Below are 15,276 nucleotides of genomic sequence, written 5' to 3'. Positions count from 1 at the left end.
AGACCTTAAATTTCTGTTGAACGAATTACAAGCTTAAAAAAATAAATACTATAATAAATAAAAATTGAGACCTTAAATACGTGCATGCTTTTTGCAATTGGGGGGGGGGGGGGGGGGGGGCTGAAGAAATGCAATGAAACATTGGCCATACTTATACCACAAAAGATAACCGACGACCATTGATTGCAGCTTTTGATTTGTTTTAATGGAATCGAACCCACGACATTTAAGTCATGTGGCAACAAAATTATAGTTTGTTGAAGGTTTGTCCCTGTTAGGTATCATAGTTATAGAAAAATTGCGTGCGCAAGAAATTCACAGTATCAGAGGTGTCGAAATTTAGCAATTAATATAGAACCGCACCAATTTACAAAGCCTACAGTGACTAGGCAATGCTCAGTCGATAATCAAATTGTGTGATTTTTCACATAGAGATCATACAATCGTATCATTATATGTAATTTTTCAGTGAAAACCCAAGCTTCATTCCTTAGAATTATGTATTTGAAATGTTTTCTTCCTCCGATTGCAAACGATCACTTTTGATTATGATATATTCAATAATACACATTTTGAAATTTGAAGTTCATATACTTGATTTTTGTTTCTCTCTATGCTTGCAATTCTACTTAATTAACATACATACTTAGCATGTAAATTTTTATAGCTGCAATTTGAAATTCTGATTTTTTTTATATCTTTAACTAAGTCCATAACTTTGATTTTTACATGTCGTCAAGAGTGAACTCTTTTTAATAGAAATACAAAACATTTTTATATACATTTAGATTAATCGAATAGTGTTAGGTATCTTTAAATAAAAATTCCAAAAAGAAAAGTATTCATTAATGCACACAAAATGAGCAATAATTCAATTGAATTCTAGGATTACAAAACGTAACATGAACTAATATATCAAAGTATGACAACAATAGATTTCCCAATAGATAATCTAGTTAACAGAATAACAAACATAAAATAATAAGCCAATAAAATCAACATGAACAAGGAAAAGAAAAACGAAACAAAAAATGATATCAAGAAATCCAAATCTTTCATGACCAAGAAGCCGGTTTCTATCATGGAAACCCTCATACAACGATAGAATCAACCTTACTTAGGGAAACATGTGTCTATTCATGAAGATTAGGATCTTTAGGAAATGACTTCATCATGTCAAGCCCTGGCACAAGATCCAAGCCATCAACCTCTTTATCAGTAAGCCAGTCAGGTGGGTACCAATCAGTATTTTCCGCATCCTCCAAAGCTTTAGTGTTCTCCATCACCGGTACATAGGGCTCTATGTCTGTTCCTTCTACCGCCATATTGTTACTAGAGTTGGTAGCACCAACTACTTTTTGTGGGTGTGGTTGCTCTGATTGTGATGGGGCGTGTGTTGTAGGGACGTCACCTTTTGTATGAAGCTCAATCCTCTCATCAATTTCAGAGATCTTAAAACGAGTAAAGGACACAAGTTCTTTCAAATCTTTTGAGTTAAAGTCAGCGACTGAGACTTTACCACTCAAGCATTCTGACATCATATTGGCCTTCACAAGCTCCCGGTTCACCATCTTTTGCTTGTTGAGATGCTCCTTGGACTTGTTGATCCTTTCCTTGAGGTAGCACTCCTGATTCATATTCTTGTTCTTTTCTAAGGTAGTCTTGTGTAGGAACTGATCCAACAGATTCCGGATAACACTCATGTCATCGGGCCACAACTCGAGTTTAGGTTCATAAGGGCCATACAAGATAAGACATGCTTCGACGTCGCATAATATGCACATCTCACGTATCTTCTTCTTCAGACTTTCCTTTCTTTTCATGAATGAGCTTTTTCGTGCCTTGCTATTCTGAATGAAAGCAAGCTTCACTTTGGTTCTTGGCATGGCAACAATTTTGGCAAAGAGGCAATGTAATTGGAGAAATTTGTGTGTGGTTTTCAGTGATTTGATATTGGTTCTTATAAGAAAAAGGTTAATTAATGTGAAATATTTTAGATTTAATGACTTTGTATGGTAGTAATTAATTTCACAGATTTAGTCAAAAGTGAATGATAACTTGAATTAATTTTAAGATTACATAAAAAAGATTAAAACTATTAATTTTCAAACAAAGCTTTTAAATGTTAAATTATTAATGATGGAAGAGAATAAAGCACTTTTTACATAATGTTATCATTTATGATATGTTTTCTAGTTATTTTTTTAGTTTTTTGTTGACCGAAAACTTAAATAAAATCTTATCCTAAGGTCATGTGTAGTGGGCGTGGGTTGGGGGCGAAATGGGGCGAGGAACGGCGCGAACCCCGCCGTCCCCCCCCCCTCCCCGTGATTTTTGGGCGATTTGGGGCGGGGGCGAGTTCTTCTCGTCGCCTGGAAGAAGGGGCGAATTGGAGGTGGTGGGGCCGGCATGTATGCATATGTGTGTGTGTTATATATACATATATGTATATATATTATCTATAATATATATAAACGAAAACATAAAAATCCTACGTGTCGCGATGTGATCGCTCCCCCTTTTTTGGAATCACCAGATTTGTTTAATTTTTAAATGGAGACTTCTCATGCATTTGACCCGAATTCATTGATATGGGTCTTGCCAAACCTAAATATTTCTTAAACGGGTTATAACATCTCATTAAATTAAGAATTATTCTCACCAAATTATTGAAGTAAAAATCCTATAAAATAGGATATACTAAAAACTAATATATTATTTATTTTAAAAAAGATATATATATTATTTAAATTAAAAATTCAATTTTATAGTAAAAAAATAAATGGGTCTTGAGTCTCATTAAACCATAAGTATATTATTGACTTTCATAAATATTATTTATAATTAAAAAACAAATTTTATAGTAAAAAAAATAAACGGGTCTTGGGTCTCATTAAAACCGGGTTATAACATCTCTTATTTATTTGTGAAACAATTTATCATCAAACCATAAGTATATTATTAAATTTCATACAATAAAAAAAATATAAATTCAAAAAATAAATAAATATTAGAACAAATAATATAAAACACCCCCGTAATATGGGGGATATATACATATATGTATATAATTATTATATATATAGGGTCAAGTTATTCTACAAAGGGTAACAAAAATGAGAAGTGTGAGAAGCCATAGATAATTGACATGTGTCAAGTGGGGACCAAAAGAAAAAAGGTATAGAGGTAATTGTACATATTTTCTCTCTCCACATGCAAGGCACATGTTAATACCCCATCGTTTTAGAACGTCTATAACTTTTTTGTATGATATTTTAAAAAAAAAAATTCACCATAATAACAAGCGTTTTTTATCTTTAATATGAGTATGATTTTTGTTATACAAATTTTAAAACAAAAATTACGTCATTGTGTCTTTTCGCACACCATTGTGTCTTTTTTCGTTATTGTGTGTTTTCGCACACCATTGTGTCTTTTTTCGTTATTGTGTCTTTTCGCACACCATTGTGTCTTTTCGCTTATCATTGTGTATTTTTTCGTCATTGTGTCCTTTCGCTCACCATTGTGTCTTTTCGTTTATCATTGTGACTTTTTCCGTAATTGTGTCTTTTTCCGTAATTGTGTCTTTTCGCACACCAATGTGTCTTTTTTCGTCATTGTGTATTTTCGCTTATCATTGTGTCTTTTTTCGTCGTTGTGTCTTTTCGCACACCATTGTGTCTTTTCGCTTATCATTGTGTCTTTTTTCGTTATTGTGTCTTTTCGCTTATCATTGTGTCTTTTTTTGTTATTGTGTCTTTCCGCACACCATTGTGCCTTTTCGCTTATCATTGTGTCTTTTTTCGTCATTGTGCCTTTTCGCACACCATTGTGTTTTTTTCGCCATTGTGTCTTTTCGCACACCATTGTGTCTTTTTTCGCCATTAATACATGTTACACAATAACTTGAAACGTAAAACACAATGGTGAATACGTATAAAACAATGACCTAAAACGTAAGACACAATGGCGAATACGTATAACACAAAAGCCTAAAACGTAACACACAATGGTGAATATATATAACACAATGACTTGAAATATAAAACACAATGGAAACAACATATTACAGAATGACACAATGAACAACAAAAAAACACAATTAAAAAACCTATTAATTTTTTTTTATTTTTATATAACAATATGATACTCATATTAAAGATAAAAAAAGCTTATTATTATGGTGAATTTTTTTAAAAAATAATGTCGTATGAAAAAGTTATGGACATTTTAAAATGATAGGGGGATTGACATGTGCCTTGCATGTGGAGAGAGAAAGTCAACAAAGGTGGGTTATTACCTTAATGCCCTTTTCATTAATTTTTATTTATTAAATTAATCTCAGTCATTCAAATCTAAGATCAATGGACTGGATTCCTTCTCACCCTTCTCATTTTTATTGTCCTTTGTATTTTAACTTTACCCTATATATATATTATTATTATATTACTATTTGTAGCCCCTACACTATTACACCCCAAAAACAAATTCTCACCCCTTGCTGACTGGGCGCCACACGGCGCAAAACGCCCAAATTTGTAGCCCCTCCACTACGCATAGCCTAACATTTGCATAGTTAATGGGATTTCCATGCCGTTTTGCATTAATGGTTAAGATTTTACGGTTATTAACTTACTTTTTTTGATATTTGTTTTTGAAAAAGTTTTTTTTTTTTGTTTTTATAAGGTATTAGCTTGTGACCCATGTTTTATGCATGGTTTTATTAAATATAACAAATAATAACCGAACGTAACGTATTATATGGTTATTAGACTTTAAATCATTTTCATCTTAATTTACTGTTTTTTTGTTCTTTTAATATTTTTGCTTTCAATTGCTAGACGATTTTGCATTCAAGCAAACACTCTCCTATCTCTATATATGTTTTGTTAACCATTCATTCAAAAATTCATTATTCACATCTGAGATCAATTTAACAAACATATCTTAGTTATCATATTTAACAAAAAGATAGAAATTGAATATGCAAAAAAATTTGTAGGAAAATATAAGATGTAACAATATGCTTCAACCAAAGTTTCAATACCCCCTTGTATCTTCTTGGATAAAAATTGTTTACATTGAATTGAAGAAATACATGATGAAGGTGGTCAGAATATGAAAGGGATACTTAATCTTGTTAATAAAAAAAATTGTAGTTGACTAGATAAGAAAATTATGATATATATAATTGGTGTTATATTTAATTTGGAGTTACGTATTTTTAGAAATTTTTGATTGTTTAAATACCTTTGTAGTTGTAGTTTATATGAAATTGTGATTCTATCCGTAATTTGAATTCAGAGATGTCATAGACCGTTAGTGTTATCAAAATTGACTAAATATCAACATTTAATTGTCATAAATTTTTTATTTCTTCGTAATTAAAATAATAAGTGGTCGTAAATCAAATAGATATCGATGAGTATAAATATTACTATCAATAATAATGACAATCATTACATTACTGTTTTATAATATCAAACAGCGAATTTATTAATGTGATTGTTTCGTAAGAGGGAAGGGGCACTAGTTTGGGTAATGTTTATGGGTTGCTTACCATATGGTAAACTAATCTCTAACTATATGGGTAGTTTGTCAATTTACAATTTGTGGCAAAGGTTTACTGAAGTGTCAAGTGTGTAGAGAGTATAATGAATGAAAAGTGCATACTAATTTCATTAATCAATCGGCATTAAATAGCCAGAAATACAACTGCTTCAACAACTACCTACTAATAAGGAAATACATAGAAATAAAAGGAAGACTTAAAACAAATTAAATAACGTGCCAATTATCCCCTAAGGAACCGGCTTATTCAAAACAAACTAGAACTTGAGCCACAAGGAGAATAATGGCTCCTTTGACCCAGCTGACTTTGACCAAGCAAACCAACAAATCCTCCCCTAAACAAGAATCCTTCAAGTTTCTTGTTTAATCATGCATACTCCCATTGCCTCTCGTACCTCTTTAAATGTTTCTTCCTTGATGGGCTTTGTCATAACATCTGCCATTTGTTGTTTTGTACCACAAAACTCTAACTGAATTACCTCCTTTTCAACCAACTCCCTTAGATAGTGATAACAAACATCTATATGCTTTGTCCGCCTATGCATAATCGGATTCTTCGATAACTTAATAGTAGAAGTATTATCACATTTAATAATCACCATTCCCGTGGCTTCTCCCATTTCCTTTAACAGACCTTTCATCCACACACAATGACATGCACATAAACTTGCAGCTACATATTCCGCCTCGGTCGTTGATAAAGTCACAATCTCCTACTTTCTGGAACACCAACATACAACTGCACCACTGAACAAACACACATAAACAGATGTACTTCTCCTATCATCGTTGTCTCTCGCATATTTACTATCCGTGTACACTCTTAGCCCCTTCTCGTCCACCTTGTCATACCTCAAACCAAAATCATATGTGTCGATTACGTACCTTAGAATTCTTTTTGCAGCCATCAAATGATCCTCCCTAGGTTTCCCCATAAACCGAGAAACGAGACTAACAACATACATAATATCGGGCCTAGTGACCGTTAAATACATAAGACTTCCGACCAAACTTTTGTACCACGATCCATCAACCTCTTCCCCTGATCCGGACTTTGTTAAAGCAAAACCGGGTACCATTGGAACTTGAACCGGATTCGCCTCTTCTAACCCGAACCTTTTGACTACCTCCTTAGCATATCTTTCTTGACTCAATGATATAGCATCTTTAGTTTGACTTACTTGCACCCCAAAAAATACATCATCCTCACCAAATCCGACATATCAAACTCCTTTTTCATCGACTCCTTAAACTCGAAACATATCTTTTCATCACTTCCGGCATAGATTAAATCATCCACATATAAGCTCACCATTAAAGTCTTACTTTGTTCCTTCTTAATAAACAACGTGTGATCATAACTACTTCTTTTGAACCCTTCCCTCTTAAATTAAGCTTCGATTCTAAGATACCATGCCCTCGGAGCTTGCTTTAATCAATATAAGGCCTTTCTTAACTTATACACTTTATCTTCCTCACCTTTTCTTACGAAACCCTCCGGTTGTTGAATGTACACAACTTCCTTCAATTCTCCATGTAAAAAGGCACTTTTTACATCAAGTTGGTACACGGTCCAGTCTCGTTTAGCAGCCACAGAAAGAAACAAACGGATAGTATCCCACCTGGCTACTGTGCAAAAACTTCACCATAGTCAACTCATTCCTTTTGTGCATACCCTTTACAACTAATCTTGCTTTATATTTATCTACTTCACCCCTTTCGTTCAACTTTGTTTTAAACACCCATTTTACCCCAATTGGCTTCACACCAGCTTTGACTTTAACAAGCTCCCAGGTATTGTTTTTCTCTATCGCTTTTATCTCCAATTTCATAGCTTCAACCCATTTTTCTTCTTTAATAGCTTCTTCATAAGTGGTAGGGTCTTCAATAATACTCATCATAATCATCACATCATCCTCTGCAAAGTTAGTGTGATAATCCTTTAACCAACTTGGTGCCCGCTTAGTTCTACCCGTTCTTCTTGTAGGTGCAGCAACTTCTTCTTCTTGTGAATCTTCCCCGTCTGACCCATCTCCATCTTGAGAGTCATTTTCGACTTGAGGACTCTCTTCCATTTCTCTTTCTTCATTTTCACTTATAGGACATTCCTTAATCGGCTTTCTCGAAATCTCTTCTTCTTCCACAATCAAATCTTCTTTTTCTTTCTTTCTTAAGTTCCAATCCCACTTTCTTTCTTCATCAAGCGTAACATCCCGGCTAACTACAATTTTCTTAGAATTAGGATCATAAAGCCGATACGCTTTTGATTCCGTACTTACACCCACAAAGATACATTTATGACTCTTGTCATCCAACTTACTTCTTAGTTGTATCTGTATATGAGCGTACCCAATACACCCAAAAACCTTGAAGTAATCTACACTCGGCTTCCTACCCATCCATAACTCTTGAGGCACCTTCTTGTCAAGACTTCTACTCACACACCTATTAAGAACGTGGCACGCCCGACATACGGCTTCGGCCCATAAATGTTTAGGCATCTCTTTTTCGGTTAAGAGACACCTAACCATATTCATGAGTGTCCGATTACGCCTCTCGGCCACCCCATTTTGTTGGGGTGTATAGGCAGCCGTTAATTGACGTTTAATTCCATCTTCTTCACAAAATAACTTAAAATCTTTTGACAAAAATTCTCCCCCTCTATCACTTCGTAAACACTTAATGTAATTTCCGGTTTCTTTTTCAACCTCCACTTTAAACTTTCTAAACCATTCAAATGCCTCCCCTTTTTCTCCCAAAGCATAAACCCAAGTTTTTCTAGTAAAATCATCAACAAATACAAGCACATACCTCTTATTGCTCAAGGAGTTCGGTCTGACGGGTCCACATACAATCGGCTTGAGTGTTTACGTTGACAAAGATTGGGAACATCCTGTTCTTTGTCATTGTAGAAGTCATGAACAACCCTCTCTCTTGATGGTAAGCATTCGCCTTCCCATTCTTGAAGACAAACGTAACCCCTTTTTCTTGTAATTGACCCACACTAAGTAGATTTGCTGTTAGTTCTGGGGCATAATACACCTTACTCACCACCTGACACATCCCATCTACTTGCAACCGTACGTCACCAACACCTTGTACCTCGAGCCTTTTATCATTCCCTAGCTTCACCGAATGTGAAAAAGTTTCAAGTTTTGTAAACCAAGTTTTTATTTCCCGTCATATGATTCGAGCAAGCCGAATCTAGAAACCAATTCTTTCTCTCCCATTCTTCACTGAACCCGACTCAGCCATTAGAGCCTTCTCTTCAAGCTTGAATTTCTCAATATCTATTTCTACTATCAGATTTAATTCTTCATTCTCGTCAAACTCTGCATAGTTTACGGCTTTCTCTTCTGATGGACATTCGTACTGAAAGTGTCCCAGATTTTGGCATTTATAGCACTCCACAACACTCTTATCGAACGACCCGCGGCCCCTTCCTCTTCCTCTACCTCTACCAAATGAAGATCGTCCCCGTCCTCGACCCCTTCCTACTGAAGCTTCCTGTTCGGCCCGTAGGGCCTGGTCTTCGGGTGACCTTTTCATTAGCTTTTGTTCATGGACTAAGAGAGAAATTTGCAGCTCGTCCACGTACAGTGTATCGAGGTCTTTGGATTCCTCTATGGAGCACACAATGAAACTGAACTTTTCAGTGAGTGTCCGAAGAATCTTCTCTACAATCGTAACGCCGTCATTACGTCTCCACAAGACCTCATCTCATTAGCTATGACCATTACCCTTCCCAGATCATCGGTCACCGTCCCCCCGTTTTCATCTCCAGCACTTCGAAGCTTCGTCGGAGTCGTTGTAACTGAGCTCTCTTGACCCGAGAACTACCTTGATATTTAGTCTTCATCGCATCCCAGACTTGTTTAGAGGTTTCTTTTGAGGTAATGACTAATGGTCTTTAGTATTGATTTATCAATTGACTGGAAAAGATAATTCAATACCTTCAAGTCTTTCAGCTTGTTTTCTTCAAAGTTCTTTCTTTGAGTTGCCGTGGCTTGTTCTCCTTTTCTTATCACAGCATACCCGTTGTTCACAATGTTCCAACATTCTTTCGATTGGATCAAATTCTTCATGACCATACTCCAATGGTCGTAGTCCCCTTCGAATTTTGGAATGTAGGTAGATTGATAATTACTTCCTCCTTCTTCTGCCATCACAACAACCTCTGCGCTCTGATACCACTTGAAGTGTCAAGTGTGTAGAGAGTACAATGAATGAAAAGTGCATACTAATTTCATTAATCAATCGGCATTAAATAGCCAGAAATACAACTGCTTCAACAACTACCTACTAATAAGGAAATACATAGAAATAAAAGGAAGACTTAAAACAAATTAAATAACGTGCCAATTATCCCCTAAGGAACCGGCTTATTCAAAACAAACTAGAACTTGAGCACAAGGAGAATAACGGCTCCTTTGACCCAGCTGACTTTGACCAAGCAAACCAATATTTACCACATGGCAAACCATTGGAGGTTTTTGAAAAATTAAACACCCATTAATATTTCAATTAAATTTTAATTTTAATTACATTTAATTGTTTATTTATTTTTAAATTTAAACAAAAAACGTTTTGGGGTACTTATGTGCATGTGTTTCCGGTCATTTTATGGTTTTTGGGTACTTAAGGGTGTTAATGTAATAATTGTGTTTGATGGTCGGTGCATGAGTACTACCCATGAGTGCCCCTTCCCCTTTAATAGGAAAACAATAACTTTATGAAAATAAATAAATATTTGCAGTTTAACTAAAATTTGATCAAATATTCAAACGAATAATAAAGGATTTCAAAATATTTAATCTATAGTAGATGCACACTATCTTTAAATACTATTAAAGCAATACATTCTTCCACATGGCATTCTACTAGCTTGTCCACCTAGGCCTCCAACTCACCATATTTCAATTCTAAGAGTCTCTTTAATGATGTCACGTGTCATATTAACCACAAACCTAAAATACATAACCCTCTCCATAACCCACAACCAATGCAACAAGTCATTTTTCTCTCTAACCTCTTCACGAACATACTAATCCTAATTCCGCTGCTCATATTCAACTATAATTCTGGCGGTTATATTCCGACTTCTACATTATTCACCATCAATTTTTTAATCTACCATGTTATTCTTCACTTCCATAGGTGGACAGGTCTCCAATCGTTTGGATTCCGTTCAATTCGCCGTTTGTCAGAGGAGATGTTATAAGGTTTTTTTTCCTCAATTGATGATTCTTATAACAGATCTATTCTCCGATGAATATAATAAAGGTAATTAACAATCCATTCTTGCGCATATTGGTTTAGTAGTATAGTAAGATCCGATGAATATATTCCGGCCACTTTGTTTTGTTATAATATCCGATGAATATATTCCGGCCACTTTGTTATAAGCATATTTTTATGTTTAATAAGATTTTCCGGTGAATTTGTTATTTTTTTGTTTAGTGAATATTCTGAATTGAATTTCCGTCCAAATTCTAAATTGTTTTCCGGCCAATTTTTTATTGTTTTGTTTGTCCAATTCTAAAATTTTCCTGCCAGTTTTTTATTGTTTTGTTTGTCCAGTTCTAAAATTCTGTCTACTTTATGTTTTTTTCTGTCCAATTTTTTAATTTTTTTCTTTACTAAATATTAAGAAATATAATTTTCGTCCAATTTTTAATATTTTCCCGGCCATTTTTGATTCAGTACTCTTTAATGTGTTATTGGGTTATGATCTTTAATCTTTAATTTAATATTCCTGAAATATTAATTATAAAATTACTAATTTTTTATTAACATTTACTAATTATAAATATACTAAATTTACTAAACTAAATATAATATTGATTTTTAAAAATAAAATACATATAAATTATAATATTCATCTTCCACATATAATTTATTCTAGAATTTAATAAAGATATTAATGTACATAACTGATTCCATTATTAATTAACCTTTTGACTTTAATTTGAAATTCAAATTATTACTGACTATTTAAAGGTTTGACTAAATTAACTATAATTAAGGAAATAATTTATGTTTTTATATAATATTAAATAAAATTATATATTCAAAGTATTACTGACTATATTTAAAGGTTTGACTAAATTAACTATAATTAAGAAAATAATTTATGTTTTTATATAATATTAAATAAATTATATAACCATATATAATCATAAAGTTTCTAAATTTTTATTAGTATTTACTTAATTATAAATTTAGTAAATTTACTAAATCATAATAGTGATTTTTAAAATTAAACAAAAAAGTATAATATTGATTTTCCAAATATAATCTATTCTATACGTTTCTAAAACTCTTAATCTACATTAAATTAATCCGTTATTATTCCTGAATTTTATAATTTAATAATAATAATAATAATTGACATTTTTACAAAAATTTGAAATTCAAATATATTTACAGGTTTGACTATAATAACGATAGTTAATGAAACTATTATGTTTTTTTACTATTGTTATTATTATTTCATTCCTATATTAAGCAACGTATCATTATTAAATATTAAACGATTTTGATTAACCTTAAATATTGAAATATTAAATTTATTATATAATAATACATTCTAAATATACATTTTTGAATATAATCAAACGTTTATTTTAGAAAAAAAAAGTTTTACAATAAACCGCTTTAATTATATTCAAACTTATTGTTTAGTCAAATATTCAGTTACCTACTATATGCTAATTGATATCATTTTAAATTTATAATTATACCTAAATTATTTCTAATCTATATTCAGTTATTATCTATAAATATATAGCCTTGAGTTATGCATGTTGTTACATCTAATATTAAATTTCATTTATAACAATTTCTATGTTACGAACTTTAACAAAAATAAACTATTGTCCAATCAATATATAACATACATGATGAGTAGGCAATTCTTCACACCATTTCCATCATCGACCCCATAACCTACCCTCTGCAATGTATGTAATGTAAATAACCAAATGACCCATTTTCTTTTTTGTTATGTAGTAGGCACGCGGAGTTGGTGAAGATGACCCATTTGGATGGGATGCCACAAATATCTCCATTAGTTCATAGCAAAGGTTGTGGTGCGCATAACCCTCTATATCTATTAGTCATGTTGTGTTGTATCATTCGATTATAATAACAAAAACAGTTCCATCTTGATTTATATTTTTTGTTTGGAACTTAATTGCAATTCAAAATTTTATTATCTTTATGTTCTTTTTGGTTTCTCGTGCAGAATGGACATTGTGAAACAAATGCTGCAATTGAATTCTTTATGAATAATCTTCAAGTAAGTCTATATATATCTGTACTATATTATTTACACTTTATTTGGTTTATTCTTATATTTGTTTAGTAAGTCTCATAAAGCAAAGTTTTCCCATCGACCAAAATCTTTGCTCACATCTTTGGATATGTAATATGATGATATCATTAATTTTGAGAATTTGGTTGAACTCATTTATAGTAAACCATTCTAAATATAGTAAACTATTCTAAATATACATTTTCAATATAAATTAAATATAGTAAACTATTCTAAATATACATTTTCAATATAAATTCTTTAGATATTGTTGTTAGATTTAATACAAGTAGTAGATGGTCAACACCTCTTTACACTTTCTAATAACTATAATTTGGAAGTTAAGATTTATTGGTTCCATATAACAACTTTAGTAATGTTTATATGTTACTAATTATTATACATGTTGTTTTGTGTGGTTTATATTTTATATAATCTGCTATTGTGTTGTAACAATTTTCAGGTGCGTTAGGAAAAGTGATTTTCTTTTGGTTGAAGTTTTCAAGATGTTGATGATGGTTTAATAGCAAAGAACATTATGAATTATTTTGTTGATGTGTAATGGTTATTATGCTCAAATTAACTTCTTTTAATTTGAAAGTTTTAATATTAAGGCAATGTAAATCTATTTTTGGTTGGTATGATGATGTGTTTAGTGACAATGTAAATCTATCAAGTTTTAATATGTAGCATCCCAGAATATCCTAATATTAAATAAAGACAGTCGCGTTAGTTATCATGTGTTAATAATTAATAAATATTAAATGAAGGAGGATCATGGACTTGGATTAAATAAAATGGATTAAAGGGGTAATGGGCCTTAGGTCCATGGGCTTAAGGGATATAAATACCCCTTTAAATCATCCTAAAACCCTAATCCTCATTCCATCTTCCATATTTGCCTACACACTCAAAAACACACATACACCTACACTTATACACGACCGAGAGAGAGAGAGTGAGATCCAAGGCCAAGCAAACGTGATTCTTGATAGATCCTTAGATACACAAGATAAATACAAGATCTAAAGTCCATAACTAAGCCAAACAAACACGAAAAGGTATGTTTTGATCTTAAAGTTTACGTTTTTATTAACGTTTAGTCTTGAAACTTAGAACGAGATTAGATCGGGCGTAAATGAAGCGTAAAGTTGTAAACTTGATGTTAGAAACTGTAACATTCGTTACTTTTCAAACCCGAAAATCCGACCCGTTTTAAATTTTCGGTTTTTATTTATAGATATATGTAGTTACATAAATATAGATTTCAATTTTCGTCTTAAGATGTCTTGATGTGTTTGTATATTTTGTTTATTATCTATACAATATTCTCGATAATTCAAGTTATAATGCAATCGTTTACTATTCGTTTCTTTTAATTTACAAGACTCCGATATTTAAAGTTTTACTTGAACGAGTCACGAACTATCAAGTATAATACGAAAATAATTCAAATTCATTAAACTTTTATTTCCATTTCTAACACATTCTAAAGTTCAAGGTTTATTACATAAATATACTTTAAATTATACCTAAAAGAAATATGAAAGTTAAAGGGTTGAAATTGTAAATTATTCAAATAATAATAATATAATATTAATAAAATCCTACCCAGCCGCCCCTTACCCTATCCTCGCGTTTTTCCGGCAAAAGACCCTCCGGCGACGGCGAGCAAGATCCGGCGACCATTAAAACGCATCAAAATGCCATCTTTAATCCATTTTAATGATGTAAACTCGTTTCTCCATCATCTTAAAGCTTAATCAAGACCCAATTACGCGTATTAACATCCCAACGTTCGGATTCAAAACTCTAAATCGTCGGAATATAATTGATTATCAATAACACGAATTAAACATCCAACATATCAATTACCACTATAAATAGCATCTCAATCATCTTCTAAACATGCTACAAACATATTTTTACACAAACAAACTTGTTATTATCATCAATTTGTTCTTATATAACCGGTTCCGGCCAACTCGTCGTCCACACACCCTTCGGCGTCCTTAGAGGTAATTCATAGGTGGGTTTTCATTAGTTTGATCCGTCTAACAAAACCCCTAACCTAAATCTATCAAACCTGGAATGATTATGGTGAATTGAATCTAGGGTTTTTAAGGTGAAGAAGATGAAGTTGGGTTGTTGTTTATGATATTTAGTTTCCATCTGTTATCAATAATAATGGGTTGGTTCAATGGCTGTGTATATGTTGTATGGTTTTGAAGACCCGGGTTCGAACCCGGGTCATAGCAAAACTGTTTTATATTTTTGAAAACCATTTTTTTATTAGTTTTAATAAATTAAATATATATTTATAAATCATCCAATACAAAATAAATAAAATTAGATTTATAGTTAAATAAAAGATGTTTTGATTTCCGTTA

General features: G+C 32.3%; 1 protein-coding gene across 1 annotated transcript; it reads right to left on the bottom strand.

Moving 5' to 3' along the window:
• Window positions 1-688: 688 nt before the first annotated feature.
• LOC143621478 (agamous-like MADS-box protein AGL80) lies at window positions 689-2,199 on the bottom strand. The gene has a single exon (XM_077092891.1). The coding sequence runs from the start codon at window positions 1,884-1,886 to the stop codon at window positions 1,134-1,136; it is 753 nt and encodes a 250-aa protein (XP_076949006.1). The 5' UTR covers window positions 1,887-2,199; the 3' UTR covers window positions 689-1,133.
• Window positions 2,200-15,276: the final 13,077 nt, after the last annotated feature.

This window comes from Bidens hawaiensis, unplaced genomic scaffold (genome assembly GCF_021521415.1).
Source record: "Bidens hawaiensis isolate Kalapana, Puna unplaced genomic scaffold, B.hawaiensis_p1.1 tig00002866_1, whole genome shotgun sequence".
Taxonomy (NCBI): Eukaryota; Viridiplantae; Streptophyta; class Magnoliopsida; order Asterales; family Asteraceae; genus Bidens; species Bidens hawaiensis.
The sequence above is the reverse complement of the archived record's forward strand: the minus strand, read 5'-3'. Positions and strand labels throughout refer to the sequence as shown.

What these genes read in the sequence shown, in the direction of transcription:
- LOC143621478 (XM_077092891.1), bottom strand. Translation starts at nt 1,886, where the DNA reads ATGCCAAGAACCAAAGTGAAGCTTGCTTTCATTCAGAATAGCAAGGCA.